Source organism: Temnothorax nylanderi, unplaced genomic scaffold (genome assembly GCF_030848795.1).
Source record: "Temnothorax nylanderi isolate EJ_2023f unplaced genomic scaffold, tnyl_v1.0 TNYL_tig0687_pilon, whole genome shotgun sequence".
NCBI lineage: Eukaryota > Metazoa > Arthropoda > Insecta > Hymenoptera > Formicidae > Temnothorax > Temnothorax nylanderi.
In genome coordinates, this window is record NW_027249749.1 from 10,972 (window position 1) to 32,951 (window position 21,980).

Here is a 21,980-nt window from a genome sequence, read left to right on the forward strand (position 1 = left end):
AGATAGTCTGTAATATCGTTTATGTCTGTCGTGAGGTCAGCTAGGATAGCGGTTATCAATAGTATTTGTTCGTCTATTTCCTCTCGGTGTATGAATTGGTCGTGCAGTTTCCTTGTAACGTTTGCTAGTAAATTTTCGTTGTGTGATAGCGTTTGCTCTAATTTTTCCATGTGGCCCACTGTGGCGTTGATGATCTTCAGCTGGTTCTTTGCTGCGTGCTGTAGCGTTTGTTGCTGGTTATCAAGCATTTGTATTTGTTCGTTGATTATTTTTGCATCTTCAGCATCCATGGTACCAAATAAAGTTTTACTTATCTGGCCGATGGCATCGATTAAGCCTCGTTTAGTTACGGGTGCTTTGTAAATTGTTTGTAGATGTTCTAGGGCGCGTGTCGTTCTATCATTTTCTCTTTTCGTGGTTCGGAGAGCAATTTGACATGTATTTTTGATGTCTCCCGTGGCATAATTGCAAAGTTCTTCGGTGTGCCCTAGGTATCTTTGAAGCTGCTGATGTCTGGTTTTTAATGCGGTTACGTCTATGCGTATCGCTAATTTCCATGTTGCTTTCGTTTGCTGCAGGCGTCCGATTCTCTCGAAATAGATACCTGGCTCGTTGATAAATTGCGTCACTTCGTACGGTGGTACGGGCGACGCCGACGCTCCTGTTGTGAGGTGCTGATAGAGGATGAGAAGATTTATAACGATGCGTAATTTTATTTCTCTTGAAACGTCAGATTTTTTATTTACTTTTTCTTTATGCTTCTCGGGTAGGCGGACGTTCGCCGGTGCGCTATTAGCTCGCGTCGTGATCTCATGTTTCACCGCCGTGGTGTGTGTTAGCTTATCGTTTTCCAAATGAAATATATCGCAAAAATCGTCGCATCTCTGCTCTAACGCCTTCTCCTCTTTATTATTTAATTTAATTTTCATGCGTTTTTTACGTAATTTCTCGCGTTGTTCTTGAATTAAGTTGCGCTTTTCAGTCGCGGGTAATGTGAGTCCGTCAACCGTGTCATTCACCGGCATCTCTTCTCGAGTTACATGCGGTGTGAGCATCTGTACTGTCTTCCCGGTGACGTTTAATTTGCTTCTCAGACAATTGGAATCTATTGGTTTTATCATGCAACTTCCGATGAAAACTCCAGAAATAGGTTTTACACGTTTTACAATACCTCTTCTATTTCGATTTGCACCTGTCGTCTGTATGATTGTTTTACTGCGGAGGGGTTGAATTAGCTTCTTATACGGTCGGAGCTTAAGATTTACTCCGCCGATTCTCAATACGTTTTTCCCATGGAGACAGTCAGCTCTGTGCTTTTTGATGAAATCGATTCCTAGTATTCCTTCATAATCCATCGGGAAGTCGTCGTTTACCACGTATATTGTGTGGCGTATGACTTGTTTTCCCAATTTTATTGTGGCTTTTATTTTTCCAAGGGTGTACAGTTGGTGTCCTGTTATCCCTGTCAGCGCTAGTTTCTTTTCACGCATTTGTGTATTGCCTTTCAAATTTCCTATTTTGATAAAGGTTAGTGCTGCTCCGGAATCGAGCAAAAAATTCATTTTTCCCGTTTTGGTTTCTTGCATCGGGAGTGTCACGAGATCTAGATTATAATTTTTACTAGTCTTGCTTGTCACTTGAGTAACTTGATACTCGCTCACGGCTCGCGCCTTATGCTTTCTCGGTCTCTTTTCCTCTTCACTGCTACTGCTGCTGCCGCTGCTGCTGCTATTCGATATTTCATCGTCCTTGTCTGACGTATGCTTAAACGCTTTCGCTGTGGTATATACCTGTGGTTTTTTATTTCCATCAGTTTTAGATTGGCGTGTTTTTTCCTTTTCGGGTCGGCCGTTCAGCTGCCAACAATCTTCCCGTTTGTGCCCCTCTTTCTTGCAGTGGAAGCAATATTTCTCAACTGTATTTATTCCGTGGGGTTTTTCCGCTCTCGGGAGAGAATATCTATTGGCGTATCGGCTAGTACGGCATTCTTGTCCGCTATGGCCTAGCTTTCCGCATTTATTGCACTTGACTCCGACGCTCTGAGCTTGTCGGGTTTGCTCTTGACCGTTTTTGTTTCGGTCGGTAGTATATGTTGCGCGCTGAGGAGGTCCTTTCCATTTCTCCTCTGACGTGGCGCCGGTTATTGCTTCCTGCAAAGTTTGGTATCGCTGCGCCCTGACTACCATTTTAATGTCCTCGTGCAGCCCGATCTGGTAATTGTGGAGGGCCTGTACCTTTATACTGTCGAGAATGGCCTTCTGCTGCTCTTGTGAGTGCCCTTGGCCTTCCTCCATGGCTTCATATAGTTCTCGCGCTAGTTTTTCTACGCGTCGCCCGAATTCCTGCGCGCTTTCCCCCGATTTTTGCTTTAGGGAGTTAAACTCTAGTTGCAGGTGGGTCATACTGCGCTTGCATAGATATTCTGTTTCTAGTTCGCGTTTTAACTGCGCAAAATTATGAATATCGCGCGTATCAAAATCTATCATGGCTTTGCCTTTAAATTTGGTGCATAACATTGCCTCCAAAAGTATTGATTCATCCGCGGGGTGTATGTTCTTCATTGCGTAATTACTGGCGTTCAGAAATTCGCGGACGCGCTCCCGGGATTCTCCGTCTATTTCGGGTATCATGTTTCGGGCTTCCTTTAGGCTGAGGCACCCGAGGTGATGTCCCGGTTGGTTTCGGACGTCGGTATGCGTGCGCCCGTAGGTAATGTCCAGAGGACCTTGGCTGCGCCCGCGGCGACCTATTTCGTCGGGGCGCTCATAGTTTACAGCTTCTAGCCTGCTTACGCGGTCCTGTACATCGCGCACTGCGCGAAGGAGTTCGACAGAGCGCTCGAATTCCGCGGCCTCTGAACGGTTCATGCGATCCTGCATATCGCGCATCATATTCAGGAGGTCGTCTAGCACGGAGTCCTGTGCTCTTGGACCTGCTCGCGCCGGCTCAGGGGCTCGGCGTTGGTCAATTTCGGACGGTCGCCCGTTTACCGAGCGTCGCGTTATTTCCGCGTCGATCTGCTCTGATGTTTCCGGCATATCTCGAGTTTCGTCTCGGGGTGTATTAACCGGAGCCGCTCGTCCTGGCTGGCTCATCTTGTTGGCTCGGGGGGTGTAATCCTCTTCGGTCGGATCGAATACGTCGCTGTCGTAAGAGGTCAGGGAGAATTCTCCTCGTTGAGAGATTCTGCTAATCGTACTGCTTGCGACGTCGGAGTGTGCGTCTGTTTGTGTCGGGGTCAGTCTATCGTCGCCGTTACCGCAATTATTATTGTTATTTTCACGCGCTAAACTTGCGTCTATCTCGTCGAACGAAAATTCCCGCTCTATAATGACGTTTGGGTGCAGTTCTAGCACCGGTGTGCTATCGTCCGAAAATTGTGAGTCTAAATTCCGTCGCACGCGGTCTAATGTTTCGCTATCGGTATTTCTATTGACGCGCACGGGACTTCGCGAGCTATATTCTATCGCGCGCAGTGCTGGTTCGCTGTGTAGGAACGATGCGTTTTGGACGGGGCGGAATGGGGTGATTTCGCCGTCTGACATCTATCGGCTCTCACTATTTTTGTTATCGGCGTTCGCGGACCGTCTCGCGTCGCTCGCAAAGTTTTACATTTGGCGTTCGCAATGATAAATTGTAACGGACTTACAGTAACGCCGTGTAGCGCATCGCGTCCGTTTTCCGCTGAGTCGTTGTCCTGCAGGACCGCTTCGCTGCTTCGTCGTCGCTGCTTCGCTGCGCCTCTGCTTTGCTGCTTCGCTGCGCCTCTGCTTCGCTGCTTCGCTGCGTCCCTGCTTCGCTGCTTCGGGCTGGCGAGTCTGTACGGTAGGTCGGGGCCTTCTCCGGTGTCGCTGATAACACGCGGGGGCTACTACCGCGGCTTTTCTCGCTCTGGATCTGGTCGGCTGTTCCTCTCCGGGATGTTTTACCGCCTTTTGATGATTTGCTCTTTTTTGCAGGCGTAAGTCTGGCAGGATGTCCTCTCGTCCGGTTAGCAGATCCCACCGCTGCCACCAATTGTTGTGCCGCCGCCTTGAATTGGAGATCAGGGCCGGCACCGAGTTCTTTGGATCCGCCGATTAGAAAGAGAGAGGACACTGGCGATATGTAGTTTGCAGTCGCGTTTAATAAAAGATAGTTTTATTGATACACTTGTAGATTTGCACTACCCTGACTTGCGGGTTACAATTAATGTTTCGTTGACTCGCGGTACGCTCTCGATTCTTAGACTGCCCGCCGTTCCTTGGAAGGGCGGGCTTTTTATCGCCTCGGCATTGCTGACTTAGCAGTCAGCGATTTTGACTTCGCGATCAACGTCCTAGCGGGCTGGTGATATCCCGAATGACCATATATGGTCATTACCGCGACGCGTGCTGGCTTTCGCGTCATCGGTCCTCGTCGCTAGGGTCGGATTACCAAGTAATCCGGCCTCGGTGTTGCCAGGTGCCATACTTTATCGCGAATACGTTGTGCGCTCACAACAGTTTCCTACATTTTATTGACCTTTCGGTAGATGACTTTGCCTCGGGCATTTCCAGATTTCTCATTGAAGATGTTTGCAACGCGTCTTCTTCCGCTTTCCTTTTTCGTTCTCTACATTGTCGTGATCTTTCCGAAGATGACATTGCGGACTTCTTCTCATTTCTATCAGAACTTGTTGTTGGCATTTCTTCCTCTTGAGCGTCCTTTATTCGTTTCATATATTCCTGTGATTCTTCGGTAGATGACATTGCGTTCCTTACTCGATTCTACTCCTCTTCGTGGGCTCCTTTATTAAACCATTCACAATTTATTTAATGTTATTAAATTTTTCAATTATTAACTATATACCTGTATACGTGAGTCTATGTTGTTTTATCCAAAATGATATCTGTTTTTGACTTTAAAATAAACAATGCTTCTTTATATATGAATTTAGTCTCTATATGATCATATATAATTATATATAATTATATATAATTAGAAATGAACATATATAATAATATTATATAATCCTATATGGTTATATATACTTTCATATGAATCTTATATGGATCCATATATGAGTGCATATATGATCTATTGTTTATATCTAGTTATTTTTTGAATTATGTATGTCCATTTATAATTTTATATATATAGACAAAATTCATATATAATCATATATATTTATATACAATTTTTAATAATTTTCCGTTTTTGTAATGAAACATTTATATATATTTAAATATATTTTAATCGCTATATATACCCGGCAAAAAAAGATTATATATAATTATATATATGAATATATATGATTATATATATATATATACATATATATATATATGTATATATATATATGGGGCATTCCATGCCAAATCAACCAATGATTGACCCCGACCATTTTTGATTTGGCTGATAATTTTTTGTGTTTTTGCACTAAATTAAAGTAGCTTCCATGATTTTTTGTAGATTTTTATCTCTACTCATACTTAAGTTATGGATTTTTGAAAAAAAATGCAGTTTAAAATTTGGCAAATTTCAAATGCTTGTAACTTTAAGAAGAAAAAAAATATTGTAAAAAACAAGGTGGGCTTTCTTTTCGTTTCTCTCTGTACTTTTCGAAGAAAATATCGAAAAAATGTTTAATGGGCAATATGACTGTTTTTTTTAAGGATTTAAATAAAAAATGTTTGTTTTTCTCAGTGCGACCGTTTTGATTTTTTTCAAAAAAATCTTACAAATTCTAGACTTAATTTTGAAATTTTCAAGACCTAGAAGAAAATGGGATTCCAATAACTTCGATTTTTTAAGGGACTTTTTCTTCATTTTTTTTCGAAAATATTTTTTTAAAAATAAGATAGACTCTACCGATAGCTATAAAAAAATTTGATAAATTTATAGACAGCAATCCTGAAATTTCTATCTATGGGTAAAGAGGAAATTCGAATATTTTCTATTTTTTAATTGCATTTTTACTTATTTTTATTATTAAATTACTTTTTTTAAATAGAATATTATAAATTGGGGAACTTTAACGGTTAGCATGTAACAATTAAATCATATAGTTAATGAAAAAAACACATTATCTATAAAATTAGCAATCAGATTTATTTGAAAATAAAATAAATAAATCAAAATCAAAATTAAAGATAAACATAAAATAAATGATAAATATATCAAAAAATTATGCCATATAACTATTTATTTATTTTTTTTTTAATTATCTTATGTAATTTTACATCATTACATCGAGAGAATATTTTCACATTTACATTTCCATTCTTATCAGGTATAACGCAATAAATTTTGTGTGTTCCGGTATACGTTTAGCACTTGACTTAAAAAATGAAGAATTACTAAAGCACTGAAAACTTTATTTTTCAAATTTTTAGCCTGGAAACCTCTATTTGAATTTTGAAAAATGTTTTATGAGTAGAATGTATTACTTTTTTAATACCAGCACAGGGATTCTCTAACTCCTTAACGACAGTTTCGGTATTGTTGCGTAAGTATTATATATGGTAAAAAAGCTGTGAAACGATACCGAAACTGTCGTTAAGGAGTTAGAGAATCCCTGTGCTGGTATTAAAAAAGTAATACATTCTACTCATAAAACATTTTTCAAAATTCAAATAGAGGTTTCCAGGCTAAAAATTTGAAAAATAAAGTTTTCAGTGCTTCAGTAATTCTTCATTTTTTAAGTCAAGTGCTAAACGTATACCGGAACACACAAAATTTATTGCGTTATACCTGATAAGAATGGAAATGTAAATGTGAAAATATTCTCTCGATGTAATGATGTAAAATTACATAAGATAATTAAAAAAAAAATAAATAAATAGTTATATGGCATAATTTTTTGATATATTTATCATTTATTTTATGTTTATCTTTAATTTTGATTTTGATTTATTTATTTTATTTTCAAATAAATCTGATTGCTAATTTTATAGATAATGTGTTTTTTTCATTAACTATATGATTTAATTGTTACATGCTAACCGTTAAAGTTCCCCAATTTATAATATTCTATTTAAAAAAAGTAATTTAATAATAAAAATAAGTAAAAATGCAATTAAAAAATAGAAAATATTCGAATTTCCTCTTTACCCATAGATAGAAATTTCAGGATTGCTGTCTATAAATTTATCAAATTTTTTTATAGCTATCGGTAGAGTCTATCTTATTTTTAAAAAAATATTTTCGAAAAAAAATGAAGAAAAAGTCCCTTAAAAAATCGAAGTTATTGGAATCCCATTTTCTTCTAGGTCTTGAAAATTTCAAAATTAAGTCTAGAATTTGTAAGATTTTTTTGAAAAAAATCAAAACGGTCGCACTGAGAAAAACAAACATTTTTTATTTAAATCCTTAAAAAAAACAGTCATATTGCCCATTAAACATTTTTTCGATATTTTCTTCGAAAAGTACAGAGAGAAACGAAAAGAAAGCCCACCTTGTTTTTTACAATATTTTTTTTCTTCTTAAAGTTACAAGCATTTGAAATTTGCCAAATTTTAAACTGCATTTTTTTTTCAAAAATCCATAACTTAAGTATGAGTAGAGATAAAAATCTACAAAAAATCATGGAAGCTACTTTAATTTAGTGCAAAAACACAAAAAATTATCAGCCAAATCAAAAATGGTCGGGGTCAATCATTGGTTGATTTGGCATGGAATGCCCCATATATATAATTAGTATTATTATTATATATATGGAAGCATTCTCACTAAAATTTTCATATTTTTACCCTGATCTACTGTAATAATTTTTGATAATTTTTTTCCGAGAAATATTCTGAAAAAGAGAATACACGTATTTTTTTTAGTTTGGGCCTACGATTAATATTTCCAACAGTATAATTTTTGTAAAAATTAAATTTTTTGGTAACTCCGCTTTTTAAAATGTTAATATTTTAGAAATGTTCAATCTTATCTTTTGGATGAAAGGACCCCGCACAAAACCATAGAAAAAAGCCGTTCTGTCGACTTGGCTAAAACTTTGGGAATCGGTAGTTTATGTGATGCTGATCAAAAGTTTCAATGGGCGCGAAGTCCGAAAATGGCCAGTTTTCAAGATACGAGAGGTCAAAAGTTGGGAATATGGCCAACAGATCTAGCTTACATGGGTTATCTACCCACGCATCGACGGCACTCATTGAGACGGAAATTGTTCCGCATTGAGACGGGATTTGTTCAGAGGATGTGTGAAGACTGTCAGGATAAGCAATAGCTACGACGGAACTGGATCTGGCCATATCAGTAACTTGGCCATATTAGCTGCACGAATGTTGCGTAGCTATTGCTTATCCTGACAGTCTTCACACATCCTCTGAACAAGTCCCGTCTCAATGCGGAACAAGTTCCGTCTCAATGAGTGCCGTCGATGCGTGTGTAGATAACCCATGTAAGCTAGATCTGTTGGCCATATTCCCAACTTTTGACCTCTCGTATCTTGAAAACTGGCCATTTTCGGACTTCGCCTCCATTGAAACTTTTGATCAGCATCACATAAACTACCGATTCCCAAAGTTTTAGCCAATTTGACAGAACGGGTTTTTCCTATGGTTTTGTGCGGGGTCCTTTTTTTGGGAATTAAAATTATGCACATAATTGTAATTGTCGATTTTGTATTATGTACATAATTTTAATTCTAGAATTTGTATTATGTACATAATTTTAATTCTAGAATTTTTATGTACATAATTTTAATTGTTGAATTTCCATTATGTACATAATTTTAATTCTTGAATTTTCGTTATGCACATAATTTTAATTCTTGAATTTCTATTATGTACATAATTTTAATTCTTGAATTTCCATTATGTACATAATTTTAATTCTTGAATTTTTATGTACATAATTTTAATTATTAAATTTCTATTATGTACATAATTTTAAATCTTGAATTCCATTATGTACATAATTTTAATTCTTGAATTTCTATTATGTACATAATTTTAATTCCCGAATTTTTATTATGTACATAATTTTAATTCATGAATTTTTATGTAGGGGAGACCGGGGCATAACCGTCATTTTTAATTCTTAAATTTCCATTATGTACATAATTTTAATTGTAGAATTTGTATTATGTACATAATTTTAATTCTTGAATTTCCATTATGTACATAATTTTAATTCTTGAATTTTTATGTACATATCGTTAATTATTGAATTTCTATTATGTACATAATTTTGATTCCTGAATTTCCATTATGTACATAATTTTAATTCTTGAATTTTTATGTAGGGGAGACCGGGGCTAAACCGCCAACGAGGTTGAACCGCCAAATCAAATATCTCGGAACCTGTATATTGTGCGAACTCGCTATTAACATTGTAAACGCTGCTTATGGTACCCATGTGACCAACGGAGTTTCGGCAGGTTCCCTGCCGTGTTATGATTTTTACGGAGGCAAACGTGTTTTCGTGGTGAAAAGTGAAATTTTCTGCGCGTGGAAATTTTGTAATATCTGCAATAATATTTGCTCTCCAAATCTCGAGGTACGTGATTATAAAAAGTAATGCATGCTGAACACGAATCCAGTATAGTTTTTTCATTATCGTTGATGTCTAATATTTCGTGGGCGATCAAACCTGAAACTTGTGTTTGGGGTTAATCCGTCAGTAAGCAGTCCGGGTGCATTTCCAAGGCATTTCCGGGCATTTCCAGGCTCACTGCATATGGAATATGGATGAGACGGGAATTACAACCGTTTAGACACCGAATAGAGTCATCGGACGTCGAGGAGTGAAACAAGTCGGGCGAGTAACTTCTGCGGAAAGAGGGACCCTCGTAACTATTTTTTAATAACGTTTCGCATAAAAATTTTAAATAAATTTTTATATTTTTCTCTTAAAAAACAATTATTAAGATGTATCCTATTATTTTTCAGGATTAGATGTACGTATATGTATTGAAAATGCAGTGTGACGGTTAAACCCCGGCATTTTTGAGATTTCAATTTTTCCACCGTTGTCGTTTTTGCTCTATACCGGTTAAACAAAGCAACGTAGATAAATATTTCCTATATAAATTTTGTAGCTAAAGGTTCACTCTTTACAGTGGTATACCACATTTAACTAAAATTATTTATTTTCTTGTTAAAAATCGGCACCGAAAAAAAACTGACGGTTAGGCCCCGGTCTCCCCTACATAATTTTAATTCCCGAATTTTTATTATGTACATAATTTTAATTCATGAATTTTTATGCACATAATTTTAATTCTTGGATTTCTATTATGTACATAATTTTAATTCATGAATTTTTATGCACATAATTTTAATTCTTGGATTTCTATTATGTACATAATTTTAATTCCTGAATTTTTATTATGTACATAATTTTAATTCTTGAATTTTTATTATGTACATAATTTTAATTCTTGAATTGTTATTGTGTACATAATTTTAATTCTTAAATTTCCATTATGTACATAATTTTAATTCGTGAATTTTTATTGGTTATTCTTTACAATAGGGCCTTTTCCGAATTTTGATATTTTCTTGCGGCTCTCTTGGTAAAAACCTTTGTTGTGACTCCGACAGTGATAATCAATCGGGGAACCCCAAAAAATATGTACCCTATCTATTTTTTTGCCTATTTTTGAATAGGAGCGGGAGGAAAGGAAGACGAGGAATGTACTACGCGAACAAAATCATAACAAACAACGGTATTTATGCATAAAAGGGGCACACACACACACGGGGGGGGGGGTGCAAAGGGGGGAGGCCAATAATCAAGCGTCTTAATTCAAGCAGTTAGGTATCACGCTGGGAGTTTGTTTAGTTTTATTATGCGGCGGAGCCCCTCCCCCGCCTATTTGTGTACTGTTTATACACATGTACTATACACATGTATTATATATCCGCCTGCGGCGGAGCCCCTTCCCCCGCATGATAAAACTAAACAAACACCCAGCGTGATACCTAACTGCTTGAATTAAGACGTTTGATTATTGCCCCCCCCCCCTTGCACCCCCCTCCGCGTGTGTGTGTGTGTGTGCCCCTTTTATGCATAAATACCGTTGTTTGTTATGATTTTGTTCGTCGCGTAGTATACATTCCTTGCCTTCCTTTCCTCCCGCTCCTACTCAAAAATAGGCAAAAAAATAAGTAGGGTACATATTTTTCGGGGTTCCCCGATTGATTATCACTGTCGGAGTCACAACAAAGTTTTTTACCAAGAGAGCCGCAAGAAAATATCAAAATTCGGAAAAGGCCCTATTGTAAAGAATAACCAATAAAAATTCACGAATTAAAATTATGTACATAATGGAAATTTAAGAATTAAAATTATGTACACAATAAAAATTCAAGAATTAAAATTATGTACATAATAAAAATTCAAGAATTAAAATTATGTACATAATAAAAATTCAGGAATTAAAATTATGTAGGGGAGACCGGGGCTAAAAGGTCTACGGGGTAAATACGTCTAATCAAATATCTCGGAACCTGTATATTGTGCAAACTCGCTATTAACATTGTAAACGCTGCTTATGGTACCCATGTGACCAACGGAGTTTCGGCAGGTTACTTGCCGTGTTATGATTTTTACGAGGGCAAACATGTTTTCGGAAGGTAAAAGTGAAATTTTCTGCGCGTGGAAATTTTGTAATATCTGCAATAATATTTGCTCTCCAAATCTCGAAGTACGTGATTATAAAGAGTAATGCATGCTGAACACGAATCCAGTGTAGTTTTTTCATTATCGTTGATGTCTAATATTTCACGGGCGGTCAAACCTGAAACTTGTGTTTGGGGCTAATCAGTCTACAAGCACCCGGGGCTAATCGGGCTAAACTCTGGTCACTGTGGCGCGCCGGGCGCACGACTTCAGCTCACGGCGAATTCAGGTTAGGTTGTGACCGAACGGCACGAGTTAAGCCCGATTCCGGCGGATAATATTCCTATCGAACGGTCGCCACTCGGTTTCACCTTCGACTACCGAGAAGGTATGTTAGTATCAACGCCCCGATTATTTGCAAGACGCTAATATTATTTCTTTCTGTCAGATCGATGTCCCTGATGGATCACCGTTGCTGCTACCCGTCTCCAGATCCTCGCCTATTCGCATACTGGATAATGGTAAGTGTCGCTAATAACTTAGCCGCTAACTCCCTTCCTCTGTTTCAGATTGGCATCCAGGATGGATCGCCGTTGCTGCTACCCGTCTCCGGATCCTCGCATTACCGCGCACCGGATGAAGGTAAGTCTCGATAATTATCTTAATTATGTACTAATACTTTTCTTCTGTTGCAGGTTCCTGCCCAGGATGGATCGTCGCTGCTGCTAAACTTCCCCGGATCCTCGCTTTATATCACATACCGGATTGCCGCTGGACAACGATGGATCATCGCCAAAGGACAAGGTAAGTAGAAGGTAAGTATAGGTAATTTTATAATTAATCTTGAGACTTTGTTTCAGAAATAATTATTCTTTAATTGTAGACCATCATTTCAACTCTACAGGCCGTTTCACAATTATCATAAGGTGCTTCACAACGATGGTATTGCGCCTCGGTGTGGATTGCGCTTTTTCGATAAAAGTTGCACAATTGATTAATTCGCGTATCTCGGCTTATTAGTTTCGTCGATACAATGCCTTTTATTAAGATAATTAATTTCGCCAGAGTGCTCGATGCCCCTTGGCAATCACTCCAAGATCACGTGACACATACGTGATGATCACTCTATCATACAATGTTCGTGCGCACAATTAACGCTGGAGTATTCGGTTGTTTTATACAATAATTAACACCGTCCGCACAATACTTTGTATCCGCGTAACCCAATGTTCGCGGTTGTTATATACTCGATATGCACTTCCGTTAGTTAACAATGTATCCGAATTTCAACTCGACGTATTCGGCTAACACTCGATTGTAATTGGCAACTCGGTGCCCCTCGCTATTGTTAAACGAGTTATTTTACGCGATAGTACGCGGGAGTTCCCGGTTGTTAAGTATAACACGTATGCTGTGAGTATAGAGCGTGATACGTCCTTTCGCTACGGCTATTAGACGGAGAGCTGGCTACATAAAAATGCAAGGTATAAGGTACATAAAATATTTATAGCTAGAGAGGTTCCATTAGCACTCCCAAACACTGACAAGGGAACGGTCGGGGGTGTCCGAGACCGATTTGGATGCGCTTTGGATATGTTGTTGAGCATCAAAAAATATTAGACTCGTATTTTTTTTTTGCGGCTTATCTCGACGTTTATTGGTCGAAAAAACCCGATTTAGAACCTACCCGATTTGGATGCGCTTTGAATATGTTGTTGAGCATCAAAAAACATTAGACACGTGTTTTTTTTTTGCGGCGTATCTCGACGTTTAGGGGTTGAAACAACCCCTCGAAAATAACGGATTTTATAGTTTTTAGCGAATATCTTCGAAAATATAAGGCGTATGAAAAAAAGTTTGGTACAAAAGGTTTATGGCTTTTTGTGCTCTTTACAATGGCGTAATCAGATTTTTCAAATTTGTCACATTTTTTAATTTAACCCCACCCCCACCTATTATTTTTGCCAAATATAACAATTTTTTCAACGCAAATTTAAGAGCGTCAAATGCCAAATACATCCATGTGTATTTTTATTATGATACCATTATTAGATTTTTGGCAAGACGAGATGATATGTGGTATAGGCGTCGCGCTGTAGGTAGGTGTTGCGTTATTTCTGTTCAAGTTGCGCCGTACGCTTAAAAATTTCCATTTCAACTCCGGGATGACCGAAAGCGCTGATGCGAAGGCCAGCGCAAGGCTATTTCGAGAGTCCTGGACTAGCAACGGAATGTCGACTCCGACATTATAAATACCGCCGAATTGTATCGGGCGGGCAGTCGCAAATTGGAAAGAGACGGTATCAAACCTAACAAAGACCACTCCATTAATTATAAAGTGCGTATTTATTTATATAATTAAAGTTCGAGACAAATATTTAATTTTAATATCTTTCAGAATGAAGTTTAATCCATACAATGTAATAATGCTACTTTCTGCAACTTTCACTGCTTTCAACTATTCACCTCTCTCTCTCTCCAAATTATGTTATGTACTTCTCGCTCAGCGACTCAAATCTATCTGCCGTCCGTCCGTGCCTTCCTTCAGAACGCGCGAAGGCTTTCCCCTACTCCATATAACCTTCCGGACTTCCTGCTTATTTATTTTCGTGCTAACGCTATCGAAATAGCGTAAACTCCTCGCTGTCAGCGCCTAGTGCTGACCTTCGCATCAGCGCTTTCGGTTGTCCCGGAGTTATAATTGGGATAGTGTATTATTGTAGCGGTTAATGTGACGCACGTTCAAATTTGCGACTGCCCGCTCGATCTTACAATTCGGCGGTGGTATTTATAATATCGGAGTCTACATTCCGTTGCTAGTCCAGGACTCTCGAAATAGCCTTGCGCTGGCCTTCGCATCAGCGCTTTCGGTCATCCCGGAGTTGAAATGGAAATTTTTAAGCGTACGGCGCAATTTGAACAGAAATAACGCAACACCTACCTACAGCGCGACGCCTATACCACATATCATCTCGTCTTGCCAAAAATCTAATAATGGTATCATAATAAAAATACACATGGATGTATTTGGCATTTGACGCTCTTAAATTTGCGTTGGAAAAATTGTTATATTTGGCAAAAATAATAGGTAAGGGTGGGGTTAAATTAAAAAATGTGACAAATTTGAAAAATCTGATTACGCCATTGTAAAGAGCACAAAAAGCCATAAACCTTTTGTACCAAACTTTTTTTCATACGCCTTATATTTTCGAAGATATTCGCTAAAAACTATAAAATCAGTTATTTTTGAGGGGTTGTTTCAACCCCTAAACGTCGAGATAAGCCGCAAAAAAAAATACGAGTCTAATATTTTTTGATGCTCAACAACATATCCAAAGCGCATCCAAATCGGTCTTGGACACCCCCGACCGTTCCCTTGTGAGTGACCAGTCTGCCTGCGCGCTTAGGAAGATTAAGGCGGGGGCGGACGGTCAAAAATGACAAATTTTACAAGGAAAAAAATGATAAAGCTTAGGGATAAGAATTACAGGAATGTTAAGTATTTGTTGCTACGAAACGCGGAAAATTATTGGCAGACGATTTCGTGGAAAAGAAAGGGCCGGCAGACTGCAACAAAGCGGCGTTAACTTTTGTGAAAAAAAAATGATAAGCTTCATGATTAAAAATTATTGGTAATAATTACTAAACTGTTAACGAAGTTATGTGCTAAATGGCAGACGAAAAAACTGAAGACAACATCGAGGCAGACTGTGATGAAGAGCGCGGTTTCGATCGCGCTTAACGAGTTAGTTCCGTACGATGCGTTACTACGATATGTTATTTTGTTAATTATATTATGTCGACAATAAGATAACAATTTCTATATTATATACATATATAATAAGTGCTAAAAGATATGTTTAACATTAGAATAATTTTTTATTAACAAAAAAATACTATAAAAAATTGTAGACTTATTCTATTTCGCTGTTTGCATCGGATTCATCGTACTGCATATCTTCTTCGCTTTCGCAATCGATATCATCCTCAGATTCGATTTCGTTGATATCTGCTAAAAAACGACATTAAAAATTAAAAATGACTATTAACAAATATGAGATTGAAAGCGGGGGGGGGGAGAAGCAAGCGACGCTTTCCTTAGGTCAAGGGAGGGGGAAAACAGCCTGCCGATTCTTACCGCACCAAGCCGGGCCCATAGCGTCCCTTTTCGTGGCTCTCTCGGCGTCTAGTTTTACACTAATTTAAATATAAACAAATTGTAATTATTACCTGTCGAACTCGTGCTGGGTTGACAAGACAGTGTAGCTTGACTCTCAGAAGATGAGGCAGTCGATTCGTTATTAGCTACATAAAATAAACAATAAATTAGTTATTACTCTCTCAGCGTCTAGTTCTACAGTAATTTAAATATAAACAAATTGTAATTATTACCTGTCGAACTCGTGCTGGACTGACAAGACAGTGTAGCTTGACTCTCAGAAGATGAGGCAGTCGATTCGTTATTAGCTACATAAAATAAACAATAAATTAGTTTTATTATTTATCAACAATGTATTGAAAAAGTCATATAAGAATTTATGTACTTACTAGGATCAGGCTCCGGTAAGCTCATGAAGGAGACAAGGCTGGACATAGGCTGGTCGAGGGCCAATGTGGAGGTCCTCCAGAAGCGACCCTTACAGTGCTTCCGTTGTATGGCAATGGGGCACACGAGGGAGACGTGCAAGAGTCCGAACGACCGCACAGGCCTATGCTATAGGTGTGGGCAGAACGGCCATTTGGCCAGCACGTGTCAGGCACCAGCGCACTGCGTTATCTGCGCCGAGACAGGCCTCCCAGCGAATCATCGCATTGGGGGAAAGGCCTGCAAGGGAGGGAAAGGCAAAAGCCAAAACGCGGCTGCCTCCAAGAAAAAGGGAGCTGGGAAACCAAGCAAGGGAGACGTTAAAACTTCCAGCTCGGTCCCCGTATCCCGCACAGAAAAGACAGGTTCGACAACTAGCCCGAATTCCGAACCTGAAACCAGCCGGGGGAAACCCATTAGGAAACTCCCGTAGGTAACGAAGAACACAAGGGTGGAACTGTCGCAAAACACGATAGCCACCCTTAAAAAAGGAGAAAAGACTCTGGGGAAAACAAAAGAGTCAACCCCCAAGCCTGCGAAAGCTGCGACAGGGGTTAAGGAAGACGTCAAGGCCGTCACGACGACCGACACAAGAGTCCCAGTCAATGAGACGATGAACAGCGGAGAATGGGCCACGGGCGAAGGATCTGAAGGATGGTCGGATCTCGCCATGGACGTTTAACCTGAAGCGGCACAAATACCCGTTGCCGCGGAAGTACAGGCGATGGAGGCTGAGGACCTCGGGGACACTGCCTCGCAATGTCCTTAGAGATCCTACAAATCAACCTCAACCATGCCCGCGCGGCCCAGGATCTGTTTCTACAGACGGTGGCCGAACGCGGGAGTGGGTTGGGGTTACTGTCGGAGCCGTATATGATACCAATAAACCATCCCAACTGGATATCGGATATAAACGGCTCCGCCGCGATTTACTGGAATGCACTGCCGCAATCCCCGCCGTGCACTCGTTTTGAGGCCGGTGTAGGATACGTTGCGGCAATATGGGGGTCCATTTCCTTCATAAGCGTTTATGCGTCCCCAAATTGGAGTCTGGCCAGGTTCGAGCAGCTTCTAGAAGAGATAGAGGCGTGCATAGAGAGGCTCTGTGGCTCGAGTGGATCTGGTCGGACTGTCGTGGCCGGGGACTTCAACGCAAAAGCTGCGTTGTGGGGGTCCCCGGTCACGAACGCGAAGGGAAGGACGCTGGAAGCCTGGGCGGCGGACATCGGATTATGCCTCATAAATGAGGGCAGGGAGAGAACGTGCGTGAGGCGGCGGGGCTCCTCGGTGGTGGATACCACTTGGGCGACCCCGTCTGCCGCGCGCAGCATAAGCGGCTGGATGGTGGTCCCGGATGCGGAAACGCTGTCCGATCATCAGCTGATTCGGATGCGCGTCGGGATCACTACCCCGGCCGAGATGGACCGTCGCCGGACTGCGACAGACGCGCGAAGGAGATGGGCCCTTAAGCAGGTCAACGCGGACCTGTTTAGAGCTTCGATCCTCGGCATGACGTAGGGAGAGGATGAGGACGAAGCACGGGAGGAAACGAATGCGCCGGTAGATGTCGATGCAGAAGCGGGGGAGCTACGGCTCCTGATGGAACGCGCATGCGACATCTCAATGCCACGCCTGAAAGGCTGACAACCACGGCGCACCGTATATTGGTGGAGTGGCGAGATAGCGGGTTTGAGGCGAGTCGCTAACTCCGCCAAGAGGAGATGGATGAGGATCCATGCAGGTAGAAGAGGACCCATCACAGAGGAAGAGGCGGGGGAGGCCTGGCGTTCCGCCCGCCAGGACCTCTCCTGCGCGATCAAGGCGGCCAAGGAGTCTGCCTGGGGCGAGCTCCTCGCCACGCTCGATGAGGATCCGTGGGGGCGCCCATATAAGATCATCCTCAACAAATTGAGGGCACGGGCGCCCCCGATTACGGGGTCATTAGACCCCCATTTTGTCGGCGGGGTAGTAAATACCCTGTTTCCTGCCGACAGGGGTGGGGCAACGGGTTTCCCCGAAGTCCCCACCCAAGAGTGGAATGAGGATGAAATGGGGGTCACCGAGGAGGAAATGGCGAGGGTCCTCCGCAGGGTCGGGAGAAACAAAGCTCCCGGCCCTGATGGAATCCCGGGCAGGGCGTGGACTCTGGCCGCCGGGGGACTAACCGGTCGAATGCAGAGAGTCTTCACGCACTGCTTCAGGGCCGGTCAGTTCCCCAAGATATGGAAAGGGGCCAGCCTGGTGTTGCTGCCCAAGGTCGGCAAACCGCCGGGAGACCCATCCGCGTACAGACCTATATGCCTGTTGGACGAGGCCGGAAAGATTTTGGAGCGAGTGATCGCCGAGCGCCTCGTCCGGCATCTGTCTCGGAAGGACGGAATAAACCTCAGCGAAGACCAGTACGGCTTCCGTGCGGGCAGATCAACGGTAGACGCCATCTTGAGCGCCATTGCCCGCACGGAGGCTGTAATAAGGGAGGGAGGAGTGGCTTTGGGGGTTGGTTTCGACATAAGAAACGCCTTCAACTCCCTCCCGTGGTCAGTGGTGGGGGAAGCGCTAGTTCACTTTGACGTTCCCCCTTACCTAATCAAACTGGTCGAGGATTACTTCCGGGGCAGAGGTTTACTGTACGTGGATCGGGATGGGATCCTCAGGACCAAGCTCATGGAGTGCGGTGTTCCACAGGGGTCCGTATTGGGCCCGCTTCTGTGGATCATCGCGTATCATGCGGTCCTGAGGACTGACCTTCCCGCTGGCTGCCATTTGACAGGGTACGCAGATGATGTGTACATGGTAGTCGGCGGGAGGGGATGGCGGGAAACACTAGGGTTGGCCAACGTAGCTACGGCTTGCGTGGTGCGCTCTGTTGGGAGGCTGGGCCTCAGGGTGGCCCCGCAAAAGACCCAGGCTACCTGGTTCTTTGTTTAAAAAAGGTCACAGCGGGAGCCACCCCCCAGAGAGCTCGGTCTCACCGTTGAAGGAATCCGCGTCCCCATAGAGCGCAGCCTTAAATACCTAGGGCTGTAACTCACGGAGGATAGTAGCTTCAGCGAGCACATTGCCCGCACAACGCCGAAGGTGAGGGTAGCGGCTAACGCTCTCACCAGACTGCTCCCAAACCTGGGGGGGCCTGGCGGGCATGTGCGTCGCCTGTATGTGGCAATGGTCCACTCCATGCTCCTCTACGGAGCACCGGTGTGGGCGGCAGAGGCGGCGACCAACAGCCGCCTCAGGAGGGAACTACACGCAACGCAGCGAATAATAGCTAGCAGAGCTGCCCGCACGTATCGGACCGTTTCCCATACGGCGGCAACGACCCTCGCGGGAATCCCACCGGTGGTCCTGTTGGCCGAGTCCCAGGCCGAGGTATATCGGCGGACAAAGGCCGCGAAGGAGGCACGGGGGACCACCGATCTTCCCAAAAGAGCGAGGGTCGCGCTGAAGTTACAAGCCAAAGAGGACCTTCTCCGCCGATGGGAGGAATACCTGGACGATCCCAGGGTTCCCGGCGGCGTGAGGGTCCGAGAGGCTATACGGCCCGTCCTGCGTGATTGGGCGGGCCAACGGGGACGCGGAATAAGTTTCCGGGCGGCGCAGGTGCTCACCGGGCATGGTTGCTTCGGTGAGTATCTGTGCCGCATCGGCAAGGAGCGCACCACGGGGTGCCACCACTGCCCGGAGGGGGCGGACACGGCGCAGCATACGCTGGAGTTCTGCCCGGCATGGGAGGAGCTGCGCCGTGCCCTCCGGGAGGTGGTGGGGCAGGACCTCTCCCCCTCGGCCATCATCGCGGCCGCGGTAGGGTCGGGGGGCGAGGAGAAGTGGCAGGCATTCGTCTCCTTCTGCGGCAGTGTTATGTCGCGGAAGGAGGCGGATGAGAGAATTAGGGAGGGGAGTAGACGTAGAGATAGCGGGGGTCCCCTCCCTCAAAGAGGGAGGAGGCGGAGATGACAGGAGGATGGCAGCAAGGCGGGGGCGGGGGGACGCCCCCCGACGGGGGCGTCCTTCTCCCGTCCCCCGCGATGGCCGCGGATGGAACGTGTGTTGAAGGAGAAATAGGGGAGGGGGGACGAGGGTCTCCGCTCTGCGGAGGCTCCTCCTCCCCCCTTCCGAGCTCGATACCGAGCTGTTGGGGCGGCGTAGGGGGGGCTCGGACGGGGTCCCTATAGGGTCCCTGTCACAAGCGCTCCTCCTGCGCCGCGGAGGTATGGGCGGGTGTGGGGCTCTGGGGTTCGCCCTGGAGTCCTGGCGCCGCCTGCCTTCCGCTAGAAGGCGCAGGTGGGGGGAGGGGGGGCGGACCTAGGACCTTCCCCACCTCCCCTCCCTGCCCCAGGGGTGGGGAATGGTTGGGGATTGCCATCTCCCCACAGTCATTACGGTGACACCTTGGGAAGGGGGGGGGACGAATGGGCGTATGGTTGTCCATTCGTCACAACTTTAGCTTTGCTCGGGGTTTGCCGAAAGGGCAGGACGTGAAGAGGCTCAAGGTTGAGATCTAGTTTGTCCCGGGGCCTCTTCAACGTATAACGTCAGTAGGAACCATCGGGGGAGTTTTAGCGGGTGCAACTCCCGCATAACCGTCCCCCCTCACCCCAGAGGGGGGGGGTATCCAGCGATTTCTCCCTCGTCAACAAAAAAAAAGGATCAGGCTCCGGTATTGTATTTCCAGACTGCTGTAATTTCACCAATTCACTATATTTATGTCAACATACTTTCTTTTAAGAGCCGTGAAATTACTGTAACAATTTCCATGGTACCTATTGATTTTATCTGGAGTTGTTGGTAAAATAAGTTCATTATACTTTAGCTTGTAGGTCACACGAATTTTAAAAATCTTTCTGCATTTTTCCAAATTTTTATCGTTAAAAAGTGTGATTTTAGTTTCACTACTGTTGTTACAAAATACACACTTTTGCTCCGAACTCATTTTGCGAATAGTTCACTGACATTTGCAAAATATAAATAATAAATAAAGATTCTAAAAACCACTGAAGAAAAATAAAATTCGGCACAATATATATACACGTTGGACGTCTGTTCATCATAAATGACCTTCTCCAGCCTCTACTATACAGCTGTTTCTCGGCCGCTTGGTCCCTCTGAACCGTTTCAAACGGTTTTTATACCTGCGTTGAATTTTCGAATATAATTTTCGAATCTCTCAATCTATTAAAACCTCAATATATTATTTTAAAACTTGTAGAAAAATGCTTATATATAGTTTTCAACTGCAGATCAAAAATGTTATGAGATTAATTAGTAACAATTTAGATTCAATATAATAAATAAATTAATCATTTTATTTTTAACAATAAAAGAATGAATACAAACTGAATCCATTAATGAAAAAAAGAAACACGTAATATATTCATATAAATAACAAAATAACATATCGTAGTAACGCATCGTACGGAACTAACTCGTTAAGCGCGATCGAAACCGCGCTCTTCATCACAGTCTGCCTCGATGTTGTCTTCAGTTTTTTCGTCTGCCATTTAGCACATAACTTCGTTAACAGTTTAGTAATTATTACCAATAATTTTTAATCATAAAGCTTATCATTTTTTTCCACAAAAGTTAACGCCGCTTTGTTGCAGTCTGCCGGCCCTTTCTCTTCCACGAAATCGTCTGCCAATAATTTTCCGCGTTTCGTAGCAACAAATACTTAACATTCCTATAATTTTTATCCCTGAGCTTTATCATTTTTTTCCTTGTAAAATTTGTCATTTTTGACCGTCCGCCCCCGCCTTAATCTTCCTAAGCGCGCAGGCAGACTGGTCACTCAGTGTTCGGGAGTGCTAATGGAACCTCTCTAGCTATAAATATTTTATGTACCTTATACCTTGCATTTTTATGTAGC

At 42.5% G+C, this 21,980-nt stretch overlaps 1 protein-coding gene across 1 annotated transcript; it reads left to right on the forward strand.

The window, feature by feature from the left end:
• Nucleotides 1-16,879: 16,879 nt before the first annotated feature.
• LOC139784830 (uncharacterized) lies at nucleotides 16,880-17,638 on the forward strand. Its single transcript, XM_071724013.1, has one exon. The coding sequence runs from the start codon at nucleotides 16,880-16,882 to the stop codon at nucleotides 17,636-17,638; it is 759 nt and encodes a 252-aa protein (XP_071580114.1).
• The last annotated feature ends 4,342 nt before the right edge of the window (nucleotides 17,639-21,980 follow it).

Bases quoted from the DNA above. Each gene is read 5' to 3' on its own strand.
- LOC139784830 (XM_071724013.1), top strand. From the start codon at position 16,880: ATGTCCTTAGAGATCCTACAAATCAACCTCAACCATGCCCGCGCGGCC.